The 19553-nt window shown below is 49.2% G+C and overlaps 1 protein-coding gene across 1 annotated transcript; it reads right to left on the reverse strand.

The window, feature by feature from the left end:
* Positions 1-10328: 10328 nt before the first annotated feature.
* On the reverse strand, positions 10329-19439 carry SPATA2 (spermatogenesis associated 2). The gene is made up of 3 exons (XM_065850125.2): positions 18883-19439; positions 15776-16201; positions 10329-14025 (listed from the first exon to the last, which is right to left on the reverse strand). The coding sequence occupies exons 2-3, from the start codon at positions 16091-16093 to the stop codon at positions 12772-12774; spliced, it is 1572 nt and encodes a 523-aa protein (XP_065706197.1). The 5' UTR covers positions 16094-16201; positions 18883-19439; the 3' UTR covers positions 10329-12771.
* Positions 19440-19553: the final 114 nt, after the last annotated feature.

Raw genomic sequence — 19553 nt, forward strand, 5'->3', positions numbered from 1 at the left:
GAGCAGACGTGCCCAGCAGGTCACAGCGGGTGCCTGGACAGGCCACCGAGAGCACCCCGCTCCCCCTTCAACGCCAACACCGCTCACAGCACCGGGACTGTCATCCTGCCTCACGTTTCTGTCTGTCCCTCTGCCGCACAGGCAGCGGCTAACCAGAAAGATCTCATTCTTCTTTGGGTACATCCTGAGGACATCCACACCACCTGTGTTAACAGTCGAGACAGTTTGGTTTTTCTCCTGATCCACTGGAGCCCGTTTGCAGCAGCTGAGGTGGCTTTGTCCAGCAGATCTGTTGGTCTAAGGTCTCAGTTTCAGCTACGGCCCAAGAACAGACCGGGGTTTAAGTGCCTGTTTAACCCTGCTCTTCTGTCAAGAGCAGCTTCCTTGTGGGAGGACACTTTCCCCAGGTGCTTTTGTAAGTCCGTGCTGATCAAATCAAACAAGCCTTTTCACGTAGTTAAACATCTGGGTTTTTAAGCATACAACTGCACAATTTGCAGCAGAATCGCTCTCCCCGCACACCGGCTCTGCCGCTCCCCAGCTGGCCCGGCGAGCCCGCGGGGGCCACTGCGGCAGCAGGTGACAAAGGGACAGGGCGGCCCAGCTGCCACCTGAGTGAGGAGCTCTGCAGCACCGCGTCCTTGCCCAGCCTCAGCTTCGCATCGCTGCAAGTGGGAAGTAACCTGAAACTCAGATCCCTCTGACTTTTAGAAACCACCAGCTCGCCGCCAGACACAGGGCCCTTTCCCATTAAAATGCTGGCAGTGCAGCTCTGATAGTATTGGAGATAAGACGGAGATGAGACTTTGAGAACCACCAGCCTGGCTGCGTTCCGACATCCTTCCCCGTGGGTCTGCCCTGTGCTGGACGACACCAACCGCAAGAATTTGTAAGCCTACCAGTGCGTTCAGTCGTTTAAACTGCATAATCGTGCACCGAATGTCTATGTGCAAATACTACAACCTTTTCCATGCAAACTGGGCATTTTGACACAAACATCCATTACAGAGATGCATTTACAGTTAATTTACTGCTGTAATAACTGTACCTGGAAAACAGACGCGCAGCCAGGCCTCTCTTCCGCATGTCAACCCAGATGCCAAACGCCGTCCCAGCAGCAGTCGCTGGCTGGGGTTGCAGCCTCACGGGCCATGCGGGAGTGAGCAGGGAAGGCGGGTTTGAAGAGGCCGAGGACAAGAGGACACGGAGCTGCGGGCAGTGCTGCCAGGGGCTCAGTTCTCTCTGTTTCTTCCATCTCTGGCCATTTCTTTGCATTGATATTGAAATCAAAAAGCGTTCCTGAGGGTACCAAAGAGACACAGCAGAGCATCTGAGACAAAGGAGGAGGGATGCTGCTGCCCACAAAGGACAGCAAGCCAGCTGATCAGATCTGTAAGGGAGTAGCTTAAATGAAGATAAGACAAACATCAACTCAGAATAGGGAATATCCTGGAAAAACAGTGGAAGTTCCCCAATACCAGGAGACTGAAATGATTCAAAGTGGGGGGCAGGAGGGAGAGAAACAGATGGGTGCGGTGGAGAGTTAATTCCTGTGCTCACCCTGCTGGGGAACAGGTGTGCGAGAGACCATCCAGCTACAGCGTCATCGGAGGAAAATTCCAGCACAACACACAAGGTATTCTAATCGCTGTATCTAATTATGAGGAAGAGTAAATCATGATGAAAAAATTATCTGTCAAGCAGAGTATAAACATGTAATTGACAAACCGAGAGCTGTCATCCACCTTCAGAGGCTGCTGCTGTGCATTAAAAGACACCACTCGTAGTTGTGAAGTGGAAGAGTGCTTCTGGAGCTATGTGAAGTCCTATTAATCCTTTAAATCTTCAAATATTTACATAAACTTGATCCAAAACTGAAAACTTTGTCAAATATGTTTTCTCAAGCTGAAGACCAGTAGGACTCCGCATTATCAAACCGGATTCTGCTAAGGCAGCTGGGCAGATGTTTAGAACAGTGCTTTGTGAAACATCTGGTACTAATCTAACTGAAGAATTTTTTAATTAGCCATTTATTTCCTCAATAACACAAAAGCTCAGACCACCTGCCATGACCACCGCCAGGTCTAACTAAACCAACATCCCTGGGAAGGCAGCATGAACTGTGCGCCTTGCCCCTAAAGCTCGAATCTTTAAGCCCTTATTCATGTCTTGGTCTTCACCAAAGGCCACATAAAGTCAACGGAATCGCTGTCGCACAGAGATGCCGCCTTCAACCGGACCTGAGTTGTCCCCACCCAGCGCCCCAGGGCCCCGCTCACCATCCCAATGAGCGGCTCAGCGATTCTCCATCCTCAGCGGGAATCCGGTCCCGCTCGGGAGGCCCCGCCGGTCGATGCTGCTCAGCGCGAACACCCACGGCCAAGCAGCCCACGGCGAGGCGGCCGTGCCGGCACCGGTGACAACCACGGGTGACCTGTGGCCACACAGGATCCTCTACGGGCTGTGCTGCAGGGAGAGGGAATCACCCAGCCCTTCTAGTCCATCGCGGGGGTTTAATGGCCAAGGTTGAGATTTGGCTTCTGCCTTTTGGATAGAAAACTCTCTGGATGTGCTACAAACATCCACAAGCTGCTTTGGCTACATAAAACTGCTACGAGGCCTTTCCTTGTTCCTGATCCACCACCGAGGCAGCAGGTGTCATTAAAAATTCAGAACAAATTCTGAAGCAAAATAGCCCGAAATTTGCATGAAGCTCTCAGTAGAGTCTCATCCCCTCAGTACCCAGCAACCTGGCTGGAGCAGGGCTGCACCACAACACTCACAGTACACCATCCTGATGAAATGAGACTGGAGAGCATTACTTTAGTCCTGTTTTGATGAACTATCTCACTGGGCCTCTGTTTCCCCACCTGCAAACGGCATTAATAGTATTTATTTCTCCCCCAGCGTGGTACGAGATTCTGTTTGTTACCTGTCTGCACGGCTCCGAAATCTGCAGGCCATGAGTTCCTCAGCACGACAGGCACATTTTGTACCTGCTAATCCTGCCCGGTCTGCTGTGCCTCGCTGTGCCGAGGTCCTGCAGGTGTCTGCATCCATCGCCTCTGCTCACTGCAGCATCACCTGAAAAGCAGGAGGAGAAACCCCGCTGCGCTTGTCTGTCAGATTCAGCCACGCCAGTTGATTTTTATCAACTCATTTCTGCCGCTGCTTCGCGTTCTCATCTCGTTTTGCCGTCTCCAGATCCTCGCCCAGCCCCACTGAGGCCAGGCTCGCTTGGCCTTTGACTTCCTGAGCGCACCTGTGCTGAAGAGGCAGCTCAGCGTCTTTGCAAGTGGGTTAGGGATGGATTTGAAGGGGAACATTCTGTGAGAAACGGCGCTAGGTGATGGCATTCATTTCAGACAGATCCATGCTACAAGCTACACATGCTGTTGCCCAACTTCCTACCATCTGTCCACTAAACTTCCAGCTTTATGTTAAATAGACACAAACCCCATGCTTGTATACTTAGATGGAGGCATGAGATAACACATATGTTGCTCTTGAGATGCACTTCCCCCCCCTCACAATTTGTGCTTGTGACTGCAATGGAAATATATATTAAGATATATGTTTCTGTTCTTGTATTTGGCTTTTCAGTGCCACCCACAATTCCCAGTGCCTGAATATCCCAGCTTCTCACATCCCACTTGTCCTCTGTACCTCGAATGCTGCCTGCTGCTCCAAGTCCAGCTGGCCAGAGTTTAACCCTTCACTTTCCAGTTTGTCTCCAGTTCAGCCCTGTCCAGCTCCACAGCCCCGGGCAGGATGCTCCCCAGTGGCCCCAGGAGCCGGATCCCGCCCGATGCCCGGGCTGCTCCCTCTCGCCTGCAGCCAAGAGCTCGGGTCACCCCTTGCCACAGCTTTTCAGCCAACCTGAGTTGCTCAAAGCAGGGTGGAAAGGCCGGAGACCTCGCAGCGCCCCGTCCGTGTGTCCCGGCGCCCTGTCCGTGTGTCCCGGCGCCCCGTCCGTGTGTCCCGGCGCCCCGCAGCGCTGCGGGACGGCTGACACCCCCCCGGCCCCGCACCAGCCCCACCGCACACTGCAGTGAGTCCCTCTCATCTCCATCTTGTTCGTTTCTCATGTTCAAAGTCCACTTTGAACACATGCAGACTTCATATCTTACCGAGTTATTTTATTTTAGGAAAACACATGGCAGATTAATTCCCATTAGAAATGCATCAATTTAAATAGATCTTTGGCAGGACTTTCAAATTGTTGCTGATTAATATTCCCTTTGAAATCTATCAACTCCCTTTGCTACTACCCAGCTTTTCTCCGTTAGAATACAAAACCAGCATTTCAAGAAAAAGTCACTTTTGCATGCAGGGTCATTAGATATCACTTCATTATCAGGCTCAATTTTGGAGCCCGTTTTTTCTCCTCCTCTCTGAAGGACTGTCAGGCCAACAACTTCTCCCCTTATCTTCATACTGCTCTTCGGCACGGGTATAATTTCTTTCCTACGTTTCTTTACTTCATGGCTTGATAGTTTTTAATGAGCCTTTCACGCCTGTGGTTTTATCTCATATTAATTCTGCACCTTCAGTTCCTCTCCCTGTTGTACAGATCAGGTTAACCACATTGTCACCAGTGGTCCCCACCGCCATAAAACCACAGCAAAGATTACCGTGTCAGGCTTTGTTTTCAATATAAACCTGTGTCAGTCCTGATCAAGAGACAGCGCCTTAGCAACTGGCACATAAGCAAGTCCCGCGTCTCAATCAGGTTTCTAGCAGGCAATTTTCCCTAATCACAAACCCACTTCAAAACCTCTTTGTTGGCTGCTGATAGGAGAGGTGTTGGCTGAGCAGAGCTGGGAGCCAGGCTGCCCTGCACACAGCTGCTGCCTGTCAGGACACGAGTGAACCCGCAGAAACCTTTCCAGCGGGGAGGCGGGTGAAACATGGACACCCCCAGCTGCACCGCATTTCAAATGAATCTACCTGAACACTGAAATGTAAGAACGGGAAGGAAAGGGATCCCTGAGACCGACCCACAGAGTTCAAACAGACTCTGAAGATGTAAGACCCTCCCGGCAGGCCAAGGGCCCCGCACAGAACAAACAAACACCCCCTTCGAGTACTCACCCATTCTAAATCTTATTCCTATTACTGATTTACATGAGGAGGTTTTGTGCTCTCAGGTTGAAATTCTCATCTGGAGACCCAGGAGTCGGAAACCAAGTTTAACAGCATCCTCTGTTCTGCTGACACCTCCCTACAGAATAATGCTGGCTGGAAAAGCCTGACAGTGGGTGAAACGTCCCCTTAAACAAGGTACGAAGTTTCCTTAAATCCTCATCCACACAAGATCCAAAATGCCAGATCACCTACATGGAAGCACTGTCTATAGAAATCTGTATAGCAGAAAACAGTATTTCTACAGCATGATGCTGTTCTGCCATCGGGCTTCACCTTATTTGTTAAACTTGATTTCTACCCTTAACTGTAGCCTTGCTCGCACCGCGTGTTCGCTGCACAATCTATACATTCATCTTCTCTCAGGAGCTGGCCAAATTGATCTTGGCCTCCCAAGACAGAGCCTCCTCGTGCTCTGTCCTCTCCGCATGAAACGCGCAGGCACGAGCAGCAGCCAGAGTGCCACCTATGGCCATTTCACACGGCTTCGCAGCAAAGCGGAGCAGAAAACGCACACGCAGGCTCAATCCCCTTCCCGGCATCAGGAAAATCTCTCCAAGAAACTTCAGTCATTGAGGTCTGGAGATAAGAGAATTTAATCGTAGGAAAAGATTTAACAGTAGCTGCCCTAAGAGGGGCTTCACTCCTCGCAGAGAGAGAGGTGGAGTGTGGGGGACAAAGCCCCTCTCCCCCATCTCCCCTGGAAAGGAGAGGCAGAGCATATGCATCCAGCCCACTGATTTCTGCTGCGGTGGCCCAAAGCCAGCTTATAAAACAGGCTTGTTACAGCAACAAGAATACATCTTCTCATTGAACACTGTGTGAAAAGATGCTAGAACAGGTTTGCATTCTTAGGGTCAGGAGCTAAGCACAAAGCAAAGAGATGGAAATGGCATTTTCCCCCCCCGTGCACATCCCAGGTCTGAGAATGAGCCACCTCCACCAGCTCCTTCCGAGGGAAACCAGGTTCCTGGGGAGTGTTTCACAGCGGTGCTGAGCTGACCCCACCTGAAGAAACAGGTTCCGAGCAGGTGACGCGGCAGATGGCATCCTTGTCCCCTTCTGCTTCTGCCACGGAGTCACCTCGTGCTGGCTGCGGCCAGCGAGTCCCGGCACACCTGAGTGCTGCCCTCGGTGCTCTCTGCCCGTTCCCTCCACCACCCGTGGGTCACAGCTCAACCCTCTCCATGGCAGTAACCACAGCCCTACTGCGTGCTTGGCTGTATCGCAGAACACGGCCAAAAACCCCTAGCCAAACAAAAACTCCATCGTTTCAGAGTTAGACAACCCCACCTACACACCCTGATCAAGCCAGGAAAGTGCTGTCAGGTGTCTGCTGGCTTCCAGTGTCACAAACACCCGGGGAACAGTCATGCAGCTATCTCCAGGGGCTGTGTTCACGTTGCCACCAGCCATGCTCCACCTAGGAACACAGAGCGCATCTTCATGCCAGGGCTTGGCTCTCCAGAAGATCCTCTGCCCTGTGCTGATGTGGGTGTTCAACGGGGTTCCTCTGCACCCTTTGAGGGACCAGCTCCCGTGGTGCTGCTGTGGGACCCACTGCTCCCAGGGTGCACAGAGCAGGGCAAGGGGCCTCTCCTCTCCATCGCAGAGCTGCCTCGTGGGAGGGTTCACCACAAACACAGCAGCCAGCACAGGCACACTAGGACACTCAAACAGGCTGCTCCTTTTTAGACTTGCTGGTTGGCAGCATCTATTTTGATTAACAGTTCATTGATCAGGGTTTGGGGTTTACACACACCACTGGCAAGGATCCACAGCTGGGTCACGACAGCAGCTCAGTGTTGCTGAGCTAGAAGGTGAAGCGTGGACAGGGTTTACAGATGTGCTGTGACGGAGGGACATGCAGAGATCAACGCTTAGGTGACAACAGTTCACCAGTACTGCCTGTGATTTAGGGAGCTGGTCCGCTAAAAATCCAGGTAAGACAGTTAAACTAGAGCCTGCTGCACACAAAGCCACAAAACAGATTTCACTTACTCCGGGGGAAAGCAACATTCTTCACTAAGGAGCTGATGAGCAGTTGTGGGTTGAATTTTTCTTCTTTTTTTAAAGCAGGTTGATGACGAAAAAAACCCCTCTCAGAACAGTATGACTATCATGAGAAAGATTTCTAAAGCAGGAAGCATGACAGCCCCACACCCACCGCAGCAGAAGCAGCTGCCACATGCAAGTTGTCAGCCACACGCTGCGGGTCTGATCCTGCGCTACTTGGAGCTCCCTGGAGCTTTGACATCGTCTTCAACGCAGCGACCTGCACAACGCAGAATTAACTGAAAGCCCAGTATAAGCGAGGAAAAATGAATGGGTGCTATTAACCAAGTGAGAAGGTATTTGATGCTCTCATGTCAAAGCAAGAATGGCTATGAGAGAGCCTGGGTTGAGCAGAAGTACCACGACCACCACCACTCACAGTCAGGAACTGCAGCACTAAGAAAGGATGCACCAATAAGAAAAAACAGTAATTAAACCAATCTCTAACCTCATCTGAAGTGCCCTGCAACACAACTTCAGTGCCTCCCAGGTTCCGAGTGCTGGAAGAGAAATTTCTTCACGATGCTAAGGGGAAAAAAAAAGAAATCAGAGCAGGTTGTTTCATTTTGATCTGGAACATTTCCACCTGCCCACCTCTCTTCTGCACGAAGCCTTGCCAAGTTCAGTGAAGTCCACGCTCGGCTTTAAGCACAGGCAGCACAGGAAGCTGCTGGGCGTCAGGAAGGTTGGCAGAGCCGCTCTGGCTCTGCAGCGGGAAGCCAGACCCGCTGCTGTGAGCCCAGAGCAGATGGGAGCGGGGCCGCCGACTGCGGTTCCGGACCGGCCATCACCGGAGCCTCTGACCCTGCTGCTCCTCAGGGAAGGGAACAGCAGGGCTGGCGCTCCGGGGAGGCAGCTGCGCGGCCCACGTGGGCCAAGCATTTTGCCTGAAAATCTGAATAAAGCTTGGGTCAGAAACCAACGGGCAGCAGCCGACTGTCCCTGAGCAAGGCAGCGACCCCCTGCCCGTAGGACTCCTTGGGAGATGAGATCCTCTCTTCTGCAGGGGTCAGGGCAACAAAGCAACTGCTCCCAAAAAAAGCAATGGCTCACAGCGATGCCAGAGCCCCCACAGCTTGTCTCACACCGCCAAAGCAGTGAAGGAGGGGAAAAACTATAAGGATTGCCCCACTTTAGGCACTGCTGTGTGCCCTGAATTCCTGGTTCCAGGTCGGTTATCCCCACGGCTCTACACGGGCAGCCTGACGTTAGCTGCCTCTCGGGATTCCGGCACAGAGCCTGGCGCGGGCGGCCGCCCATGGGCACAGCCTCGGAGCGCTCGGGTCACCTCGTCACAGGGCTCTGCATTCCAGTCTGAACCGACGACCCATTACCCGGTGTAAAACACGCTCGGATATTTTCAATGCCGAGAGCTTTGGATGCTGTGAGGAACAGCCTTGCTTTCCGCACATTAGCACATTCACTCTGCACAGCGAGCCTGTCAAACAAAGCAGCTGCTCCCCGGCTCTCCTACACCTCTGCTCAGATGGAGGAGCTTCAATTATGTGCCGTGCCTGCAGGATTGCAGAGGTGAAAGGGCTGCTGCCGTACGCAGACTCCAACCTTCGCCTTCCTCCGGGCGCTGGGTGAGAAGATCCATGGCTCGTCTGCTCACTCTCGCACAGCGGCTCCACACAAAGGGTCGCCCTCAGAGCCTGATTGCACAGCAGGGCTATAGGGGCACAAAACCACAGCGCTACTTAATCACCGACTCCTTGCCCCTGCGTTTTCCGACTGGCAAGAGAATATGATCAACTGTAGGAAAAAAGTCATTAAAAGTAACCGCAATGTCCAATTTTACTTGATTTTGTAGAAGAGCTCTAAGACATTTACATACTTAACATCTTTAGACAAACACGACCACATCCCACGATTTTCAGAATGAAGCAGCAACATCCTTCACAAATAACAGCCAGGAACATTTGTAGCCCACCTCAGTTGCTGCTTAGATACCGCAGTAATGGCCGTACTAAAGGGCCTCATTAACTCCCACTGATTTCAGAGAAGTAACTAAATTAGAGACCAAACAGGTACATGGACACGTTACCTTAACGTGCAGTCACCTCCTGGCTTTCCTCTCAGTCACTCTGGCAACGCACCAATGATCGCCATGCTCGGATTAGCTCCTGTTTCTAAACAAATACCGGAAAGGTGAATCTCTTCCCCAAAAAGATTCCACAGCATAATTAGCAACATGTACTAAACACTTGGGATCCACAGGCATCCTCCAGAATAAACAAAAAAGCAACTGTTGGTTCGAACTGTCAAATCTAAACTATTTGACAGCGTATTGAACCTTTACACTTCCGCTGAGGGCAGAAGACACAGCAGACACACACCTAGGTCTGTAATCAGGAGTGTAAGGCAGCAAAGTGTTGCTTTATACGCACCAGAAACACAGCGCAAGCAGCACAGCAGCATAAGATCTCCTGCAGGAATATTTTAGTTACCTTGAGCCTGATTTTTATAATCACCTCTGATACTTCAGTAACCTCAACGGATTGTAAGATTAGAGGATCCATAGAAACGGCACTTGAGGTGTTTAAGCACTCACCTGACATGCCTTAACACACCGAACAAACAAATAACCTGGTTCGGAACTTGAGAACAGGAAAAAAGGAGCCAGAAGGCCTAACTCAAGTGCCAAGGAGTCCACCGGGAGCGTCCCGCACCTGTGCGAGACGCAGCTTGCGCCAGGAAGCAGAGAAGCGCGCGTGACACGCGAGCGGAGGCTGGAAGTCAACGCAGGTGAGGTTCACCCCGCAGGTGAACCCCGCTCCCCGGCAGCCCGTGCTGCGGGCGGCTGACGTCTGCCTTACGCGCTCTTCCCAACACACCAAGTCGTGCTGCTAACACCCGAACATCAGTGTTTTCAAGCTCTGCATTCTGCAGGCAGCACATCCCATTCCACAAAGCTGAGGCTCACGATACACGCACACTTGCCCATTCTGCCCCCAGGATTACCTCTGTGCACCAACGCCTTTCCGCATGCAAAACGCAGGTGGGAAACAGACAGCATCATGCACTCGACTTTAAGAAAAGAGTTAAGCCTTTTCTTAAAGGCCTCTTTATTTTTCAATTCCTTCAAAACAAATTCATTTAAACAAATCAGATGCAAAACGCCTGCATTTTAAATTAGCATATATTTTACTGTATCAATCACAGCAACCTCATACAGTAAGATACACAAAAATAGAGCATGGTATCACTTCAATTCAATACAGTTTCGTACTACAGTATTCCATGACATATATACACAGGACTTTTCTTTTTCAAAGCAAGTATAGTCCCTGCTATGTTCACCGTAAAAATTACGTGGCATCACAGTTTTAGTTATTCACTGTAGTGTGAGTAGCCATATGGAAAGTGAACTCGTGAACTAGAGGATACACCGTATAGCAGCCCAACAGGCATCACACGTCGGAGGATGGACAAAACCTACTTCACCACCGAAATGAAAACCACCCTTAGACTGTATTTTAAAATTGATTTTAAATTCTTCACTATATACATAACGTATCTACATTTGTGTCGTATTTATATATATATATTTATTAAAAAAAAATACAAGATTTTGAAAACCTTAAAATCATTCACCCAACCACTATCCAGCCCAAGCTCAGGGTCAGCAAGGCGACACCTGCCTGTACCATTGTGTTCAGCTGCTGTCGCTCGATTCCGAAGTTCCCCCAATTGCTAAACACGAGCCATTCGTTCTTCCTTAGTGCAAACTGAATAGTAACTCATTGTTCTCAGCCCTCTGTAAGACCCAGGTTCATCTTATTTCCATAACATTTCTGACACCCATTTATGGCTAAAATTATTTTAGGTATTTTACAACGTTAGCCTATATAGTTTCCCCTTCTACCCACCTCAAGCCCTCCCCCCACCCAAAAAAATGTAAGACGAATGATCATTCATGCACGTTTCTGCCACACAGGGATCAATGGACATTTAAGTTTAGAAGCCTAGACTCTAACAGTGTTTAAAACCAAAAACCTAAGTGAACCGTTTTAGTGCAAAGTGGACTACATAGTTTACATCTCAGCTAGAGTTCTTTACAGATAGTTTAAACACATTTAATTCTGCACATCAGATTAGGTTGCCTGATGCTTTGTTCTAACGAGCTAGTGGGAATAAGGAAGTCAGAAGGATTCTCGTGGGTTTCCTTGTGATAAAAAACTAAAGCCTATTCATAATGGGGTGTTGTTTGGGGGTGAAACTGTACAGAGCTTAGCAGAGTCCTGGTTCTCGGTTAGGGTTCCTGTGTGCTGATACAGATAAATATTATCACCTGATTCACATCCCTAAGTGATGGGTTTACTGCACCAGGAGTCACAAATGAGCTCTGATTTTAACCAGGCCAGTGCTTTACTTGCTGGATGACACGACAGACTTTGCAGTGAATTTGGAAGCAAGCATAACATTTATACTTACAATTCCCATAGCCACAAAGGAAAAGCGTGCATCGAGAACCAAAATCCTGACATTTGGCTCCACTCAGGCTTGTGGCAGCCTCACCAGAGGGGAAATAAAGTCAGATTGAGAACCAAGAACTGCTCAGAGCCAAGAACACTCTGCACAGTGACCATAATAAGCCATGAAATACAGTACAAAGAAAAACAAAAAGTCACCTGAACACACAACCCAGAGAGACTTCATAGTTATAATGATTTTACCACTTTTAAGAACTCAACGTATTAAATATTTATTAAAAATAAACTGTTTCCAAATCACCTATTTACAGTACAAAGAACAGTACTTAATACATGTGCAACAGGAAGTAAAGAAAACGAGTACCCATCTGGAAGGACAACACTCTAGGCATAATCAAAGTGACATGAATACACGTTCACCTTTTTAAAATACCATACAGTAAAAACCAGTAGGATGATATTGGCAACACCAAAAAAATAAAGCACGTATTGTCCAGATTCAGATTATAGAAGCTTGAGAGAAACAACCGGGAGATAAGGGGAGAAGGAAGAAACATGAAGACAAAAGGAAGAGATGCTGTGGTGTTTGCATTTTGGAGATCAAGAAATGCAGACACACTTCAAAAAATAGTCCTTGTTGGCAAAACAAGCCATTCAGATATTTCTGTCACATTTAAAGTCATACTTTATCAAAAACTGGCAGTGGCTTCATCGCTCATAGAAAACGAGAATCTTAATTTTTAGATGTTATTTTCAAGCCTTGCATGGTTCTATTTGGGCAAGGAGATGACTGCAATGGAATAGAAATGTGCAATGCCACTTCTCTAAAATGCAACAGCTGCCAAGTTTTAAAGAAAAATGTGTTCTTCTCCCCCATTTAAATTGAAAAGTAACCATCATTTAGGAGTTACCTAAATTATAGCAGCATGAAATCTAATGTATCTGCAGCATCTGTGAAGCCACAAAGAAATCAAGAACTGGCACCTGATCACTGGACCATGGTTCCAAATATCTGGACACGATGTTTTTGTAAGAGGTCAGTGTAGTTTCTCATCAGTGGAGTCAGTACGTGAGTTAGGATAGCCCTTTCCTTTCCTCTCCCCTTCCCTTCCCCTCCAAACCAGCCTCCTCAAGTCTATCTATAAACTACATGGGACAGCTGGGACGATTTATAGTTTAACTGGTTGTTGGGCATGAACCTGTGAAGCTCGCTTTTCCTACAGCAGGGATCGTAATAGTAAGCATTGAGGCAAGTGTCACACGAGACTTTGGAGCAAAACGTGCACGTGTTGGCAGCTCCGGATCGGTTACAAAAGCCGCAGCGCAAGGTGCCCGAAGGTTTGGATTTGGAACTGAACTGAGCAGCTCTCTCTTGGCTCTGAGTCTGTGACGTGTACTGAGATTTCTCCCGCAGAGCAGCCGTAGGAGACAAGCCGTCGTTTGGAAGCGGTTTGATTGAATAGGTGCTCTGTTTCACTGCTGGATATTCCTGCCTGGAGCCGAACAGGCTGTCACACTTTTGGCAAAGGGAAGTGCCACAAGGTACGCCACAGTTTTGGCACTTGAGGGAAGCTGGCTCTTTGGCGAGGTGGGTGCGTTTGTGGTAAACAGGGTTGGCATCATTTCTTAACAGCCACACATCAGGCTTAATAGCGTCTTGTCTTTTAAAATTTAACACGCTTCTAGAATCGGGATCAGTATATAAATCTAAGTCCTCTTGAGGAGAAAAATAGGAGCTGTAAGGGGTATTTGTTCTTAGCATGCCATTGTGATGAGATGACGTTGGCAAGAATTCATCTGAACACGCGTGCGGGGAGCTCGACATTGTCAGCAGAGAGGGTGACGGACGGATAATTTCATCTTTAATGTCATCTTCCGCATCAACTAAAATCGGCTCTTTCCTGAGACTCAGTGAGCTCATCAAAGGTGGTTTCTTACTTTCCCAATAATTATCATACGTGTCCACTGATTTAGAAGGTTTGCTCACCTTTGGCTTGAAATAATCTTTAGAGGCCCGTTCGCTGGCTGATTTCTGGAGTACCATTCGCGCCATGGAAGTGTTCAGGTTTTCTTTGCACTCCGCACGCCGTTTCATGGCTTCTGAGCAGCCTCTAACATCTTCAGTGCTATTTTTTCGTTCATTTATGACATCAATCTCTGAATAACCTTTATCTTTCACTTGCAAGTGAATTTCAAGAAGCTGCTCGCATTCCACTTTGGCCAAAAAGAGTTCAAATGAAACCATTTTCACTTGAATGGCATCAACCTGCTCTTTGAGCTTATACATTGTTCCCAGTTCTTGGACATAGCCCATGTAGTTCAGAATCTGCCTCACATCATCTTCCGTCAGCGCAGACTTTACATAATAAACAAAGGGTCCAGTGTAGGTCTAAGGGGGGGCGAGGGGGAAATAAAAGGAAAACTAGGTTACAAATTCAGCAGTGGACTAGACATCCAGACTATTCAGTGACAAATACCATAGAATTAAACAGAATAATGATGACAGTGAACACATGCAACTCCTGTGGCAAGATGAGCTCCGTTTCTGCATCCTCCTGCTCAGCAGATGGAAATTCCACATGAGGCAAATTCAAAGTAGGAGAGTTTTCATTCAAATTGATATCCTGATTAGCATAACATCCTCTCTGTTGATTTAAATCACTATGCTATACACTGACATTTACTTTTATGCATACATGCTTGCACTCACAAGTAAGTCTGCCATGAAAAGAAAAAAGGCAGAGATTTCATGTATCGCCCCTGGCAGGGGGCAGGTGGAGAGAACAGGGACTCAATCACTGCGGGAGCACCCAAGTCCTCTTCCGCTCAGCCTCAAGCGTATTTGAGGTGCACACTTTCTTCCATATTATTATTATGCCATTTCAAATGTCTGGTTGACTTTATATTAGGTTAAGAACTTCCACTAAAGAAGCCCCCAAAACCAAAGATATGAGTTTGTGCGAGTTGAAATGTCCCTAGTACACAGCATACCTGAGGCACGTTCTGAGCCCAGTGCAAGCTGGGGTGCCCGCCCATCACACCTCTGTATGGAGCAGGCACTGCATCCACAGCGCACAACTAAAGTCAACATCGGCAGCGACCAAGAGACATCCTCGATGGATCAGTCAGTATTGCAAAGGGCACAGCTTAAGCATAACGATGAAGATTTATTGAGAGATTTTAAAGAAAGTAGTTTCCCCTTGGAAACGCAGAGAACTCTGAAATGTTCTAAGAACGTTCAAGTTCTCTGCTGAACAGTGAACTAGAGACTTTTTCAGAAAAACAAACAAAAGCACCCATCACTGGCACACACAACCTGCGAGTGACTTGAGACACCTATACCAGCAGTGGTTTCATCCAGCTTTCCAGACTCAAACCAGTTCTCGTCAGGCACCTGCAGCATTCGTTACTGAAATGCTGTGGCAGTTTTGAATAAGCACAGAAGCACAGGTACAAGATAAAACAGAAAAATCAACAGCACAGCACTCACTATCTGACTCCCAGCACCTAAGCCGAGCAATATACAAGTTCCTACTTTTCCCTCTGAGATCCTGGCACAGGTAAATAATTTGAAAGTACATTAAATCAAAACTTCATTAATGGAGAACTGACAAGCAGATAAAAGATATTCTGGAAACAATTCTTTCGGAGAAGTTCCTTTACCATTATCACATAACCTGTGGGAACCTCTGCGAAGCACTCACTTGAAAGCATGCACTGGTCGTTAGTGCTTGTGCTCCATTAACAGCTGTTGCAAAACAAACAAATCAAATTCTGAGTGAGTTTAAACACAGCTTGACCACTGGGCCTAGTGAAAGCACCTCACCTTCGAAATCAAGACACTGCAGCAGGGTAGGCTGAACAAAAACCTTAACTAAGCTCTTCCTCTATTTTATGGTTACATTATAAATGCAGATAGTATTTGTACTTCTGCTCTCAGGATACTCTCACCAGCACAAACTTCACTTATTTTATATAGAAACTTTCCTATAGCTTTTGTTTACCAGCTGTATATAGACAAATACATACATCATGCAAATAGGTGAAGGGGAAAAAAAGGCCTTTAAAGGACATGCACAAAATGTGTTAAAAGAAAAACAAATCATGTTGTCACTATAGCCACACATAAAATGTCTTACCTTAATATTTTTGAACTCCTTTTTCCAGGGGTAGAGAAAGAGATTAATTCCGACTGTCTCGAGCATGCTGAATGCATTATGGAGAGAATGTAAACTTGAGGATTTCACAGATCTCAGCGAGTTTTCAGCCATCTCGTAAAATTTTATCAGCCGGAATCTATAAAAGGGATCGATTTTGGGAAGGCAAAGTAAGGCTGCCGCTGCCACTCGCAGATACTCATCATTAATAGGACGCTGCTTGTTGTCAGAGACATTCAGTTTGCATTCATGAAACTGTACATACTTCCTAAATAAATCGTCTTTGTATTTTGTATCCATTGAAATCAGTTTTTATCTCGCACTTGGGCAGCTACCTCGCCCCTTTCATGGTTATTCGGCAGTAGGTTGATTATCTGGCATTAAGAATCTTCAGTAATGGCAACTCTTCTGGAATAAAGATTGAAAACAAAGACAAGTCATCACAGTTGCATAAATCCCAGATGTCCACAGCATCTATCTCCACAGGACTCTATAAAATGGTTCACGGAGCAGCAGCTCCCGGAACAGCCTCTTTAGGTTTCTGAAAAAGCGCAAGAGTCTACAGTAATGCTGCTGTCCTGCTTATCGCTGTCATTCTCTACTCCTCTTCCAGTTATCCGCCTAAACCAGCACAACCAGCCCACACCAAGCAAGGCACCGAGAGGCTGATACAGAACAGCTGCTGGAGGCTCAAGCCCAGACCGAGGCTTCCTTGGCTTAGGGAACCGAGGCAAAAGCAACTCGCAGCAAAACACTGCAAGGAGGATCATCAGTTTTCAGAGCTGCTTCTCTGCATTTTATTTCACCCTTTCAGTCTAAACAACTTACACAGACGTTATTTTAATCAGTCACTGTTTTTTGCTGTTTGTCTGATTTGGTTTTGCGGTTTTTGTTAGGTTGGTTGGAGGTTTTTGCCCTGCACAGTGATATAAAGATTAAAAAGATCCCACAAAGCAGCTTCATCTTGCTCAACTTGGGAAAGCATCTACCTTTTTTCCTCCAGCTGCACACGACTGCCAATAGACTAAGCCAATTAATCAACTTTGCATTTCTATTTCTAACGCTTTATTAGAACCAAGCAAAACCATTCTGGTTTTACATCATGCACATTTTTGTTTGCAGGGATAGTTGTTTTCATGCATTCACTGATCTACCTTTCTACCTCACCAAGCTCACACACTACAAAGAAAAATGCGGTGACAAAAGAAGCTTCCTAATGCTATTGTACTAAACCCAAGGTAGTCAACAGGCCAACAGGCTCCATCTTTGGAGGAACTTGTGATCAGAACACAGACCACAAGCTTTGTTTTTTAAATGAAAATGCAATCTAGCCCTTACGGACTTCCCAACTGTGAACCAAAGGGAGGGAGGCGGGGGAAATCAATGCTGTTTCGGTTCTAGTCAGTCTGAAACAGCACTTGAGAAAAGACTTTCCACCCAACACTAATTGCAGCTGCTAGAATGCTGATCAATGCCCCCACACACTCCCGTTCAAATGAAAATCACTGTTAAAAGCAAAATTAACCGAACGAAAGGAGCCATAACACAAAATACATGGGGGAGAGGAGGAACCACAAACCAACAAACAAGAGGCCAGGCAAACAAACAAACAAACAAACAAATCAACAGGCTAGCAGTTAACATTACTTGACGAAAGGCTGCACTTAGTGACAACCCCGTGTGGGCAAAGTTAACCAGGAGTTCAATTTCTGCTCAAAGGCACACTGATCTTGAGCTTTCCACAACCAGAAATCGCACCCGTGTCAAGAGACAAGCTGTGAATCACAGGAAATGTGGAGTTCTAAATTAACACCTGAGCAGAAGGGACAGGAGCAAACACTTCTCTCTCCCCAGATCTTTCCTCCTCAAGTAGTGCAAGATGAAGTCTGTGGACAAAGACAACAGGATGTCTGTTCCTTAGCAAGGAGAGCTCCACAAGAGAATTTCAGAGAGGGATCTTTGGCATGTCAGCAATACCTCCCCAGGACAAGGAATGATCCTGCGCTGATGAGGGGCTGCATTAAATATTACAGTTCTCTGCTTCCACTGTTAATAACTGCTAAACGAAAGCACTTGGTTACATGTCTGAGATATCAGGATTAGGAAAGTCCCCAAATAAGTATCCTTCATCAAGGCCCTACAGAGTGTGACACTCAAAGCCACTGCCAGCTCCCATTTTGACTTGTGGTTTGTACACATGGACAAAAGGCAAAACACCACAAAGCAAAGTGCTCAGGAAACCTTGGCAGAGCTGCTGCCCCACAGAAAGAGCCGGCAGAAGGAAAACGTCCCCGTGCCCAGCAGCCCAGCCAGCGCCAGGCAGGCGCTGAGCAGCTCACAACCATGGTTACAAGGATGGGGAAAAACTCAACTCATCGGCAGGCACCAATAAATCTAGTTTTAAGAAACACACCGGCTGACGAAACAGATAAGGTGACAAGGCCATTTTGCTGCAAGTTACTGACCGAAAACCTTTGGTATTCATGGAGATGCATGAACAAGTTCTGATCTGAGTGTAATTTCTGCTGGCAAGCCAAGAAAGTGTTCCTGTCCATTTCCTGGTCAAACCCTCGGCTGAGGGAACCGGCTGCTCTGCGCAGGGCACGGTCACACAAAAACCTTCACAGCAACAGGGGGGAACAGGCACAACCTTCTCCTGACCAGGAACACCGGGTTCACCCAGCGCCTGAAGGGGAAATTAACCCGAACACCAACAGCGTTTCACAGCACGGTGCACACGGCACCGCTGAGGAATTTCGCACCACAGAGCACGGAAGAAGGAGCAAACAAGACGCGATTTAACACCCGCCTGCGGCCGCTTCGCTCCCCGGTTCTCACGGAGCCACCCACTTGTTGCAGAGACGCCGGGAGAGCCGGACGGGCGCGACCAGGCCGAGAAGCCGCGGCCCCAGGACGCCCCCTTCGCCTGCCCGGCCTGAGCGACACCCGCCGAGCCGGCCCCGCCGGGGACCCTGCAGCCTCTCCGCCGGTACCGGCAGCGCCCGCCCCCGGCAAACCCGCCCCCTCCCCTCTGCAGCAGGCGCTGCGCCGAGGGCCCGCAGAGCCCCCGGGCCGGGCCCGTCCCTCACCGCTCCGCGCTGGGCCGCGCCTGCCGCCGGGACCCGCCGCCGCTCGGCCGGAAGCGCCCGGTGACCCGGATGCGGACTGCGGCCCCCTCGGCCCCTCACGCGCTCCCGCGACGTCCCGGTAGAGGCCGCTCCCCCGGCAGGGCGGCGGGCTGGCCTGCGGTGCGGTGGGTGCGCCCACCCTCCCGGCTCGGCCTCCCGGCACCGGCCCGGGGCTGCCGGCGGGGCGGGAAGCGGCGGCTGACAGCGGCGCCCCGGAAGTGGATACCGGGGGTGGCAGGGCACCGCCTTCTGCCGTTGGGAGCACTTCCGCCGCGTGACGTTAGCGGGGCGGGGGGCGGCCCCTCCTCAGCGGCCCGGGAGAGGCGGGGGCGGGCACACAGCGGCCGGGGCCCCTCTCGCTCCTGCGCTGGGCGGTTGTTTGCGAGCGCGGAAGTGCCGTTTACGCTCGGGAGTGCTCGTGGTTAGTGCCAGAGCCAGGCATCTCCCGTCCGGTGCCGGCGGCTGCAGCCCCGCACCTGCGGGCCCTGGGGGACCTTGAGGCGCCGCTGCTCAGGGACCGCGCCCCGGGGGCGGGGCAGCTCCGGGCCACGCCTCCATAGCGGCACGTCCATCAAGCAGGGCCACGCCCTCATGGGCGGGATTCGGCAGGAGGGGCGGGACAGCTCCGGTGT

This window comes from Patagioenas fasciata, chromosome 16 (assembly GCF_037038585.1).
Source record: "Patagioenas fasciata isolate bPatFas1 chromosome 16, bPatFas1.hap1, whole genome shotgun sequence".
In the NCBI taxonomy this organism is placed as follows: Eukaryota; Metazoa; Chordata; class Aves; order Columbiformes; family Columbidae; genus Patagioenas; species Patagioenas fasciata.

Coding starts and splice junctions, on each gene's coding strand:
- SPATA2 (XM_065850125.2), bottom strand. CDS start 16,093: ATGGATACAAAATACAAAGACGATTTATTTAGGAAGTATGTACAGTTT. Junction 14,026..15,775: donor AGGAGTTCAAAAATATTAAG/GTAAGACATTTT, acceptor GCCCCCCCTTAG/ACCTACACTGGACCCTTTGT.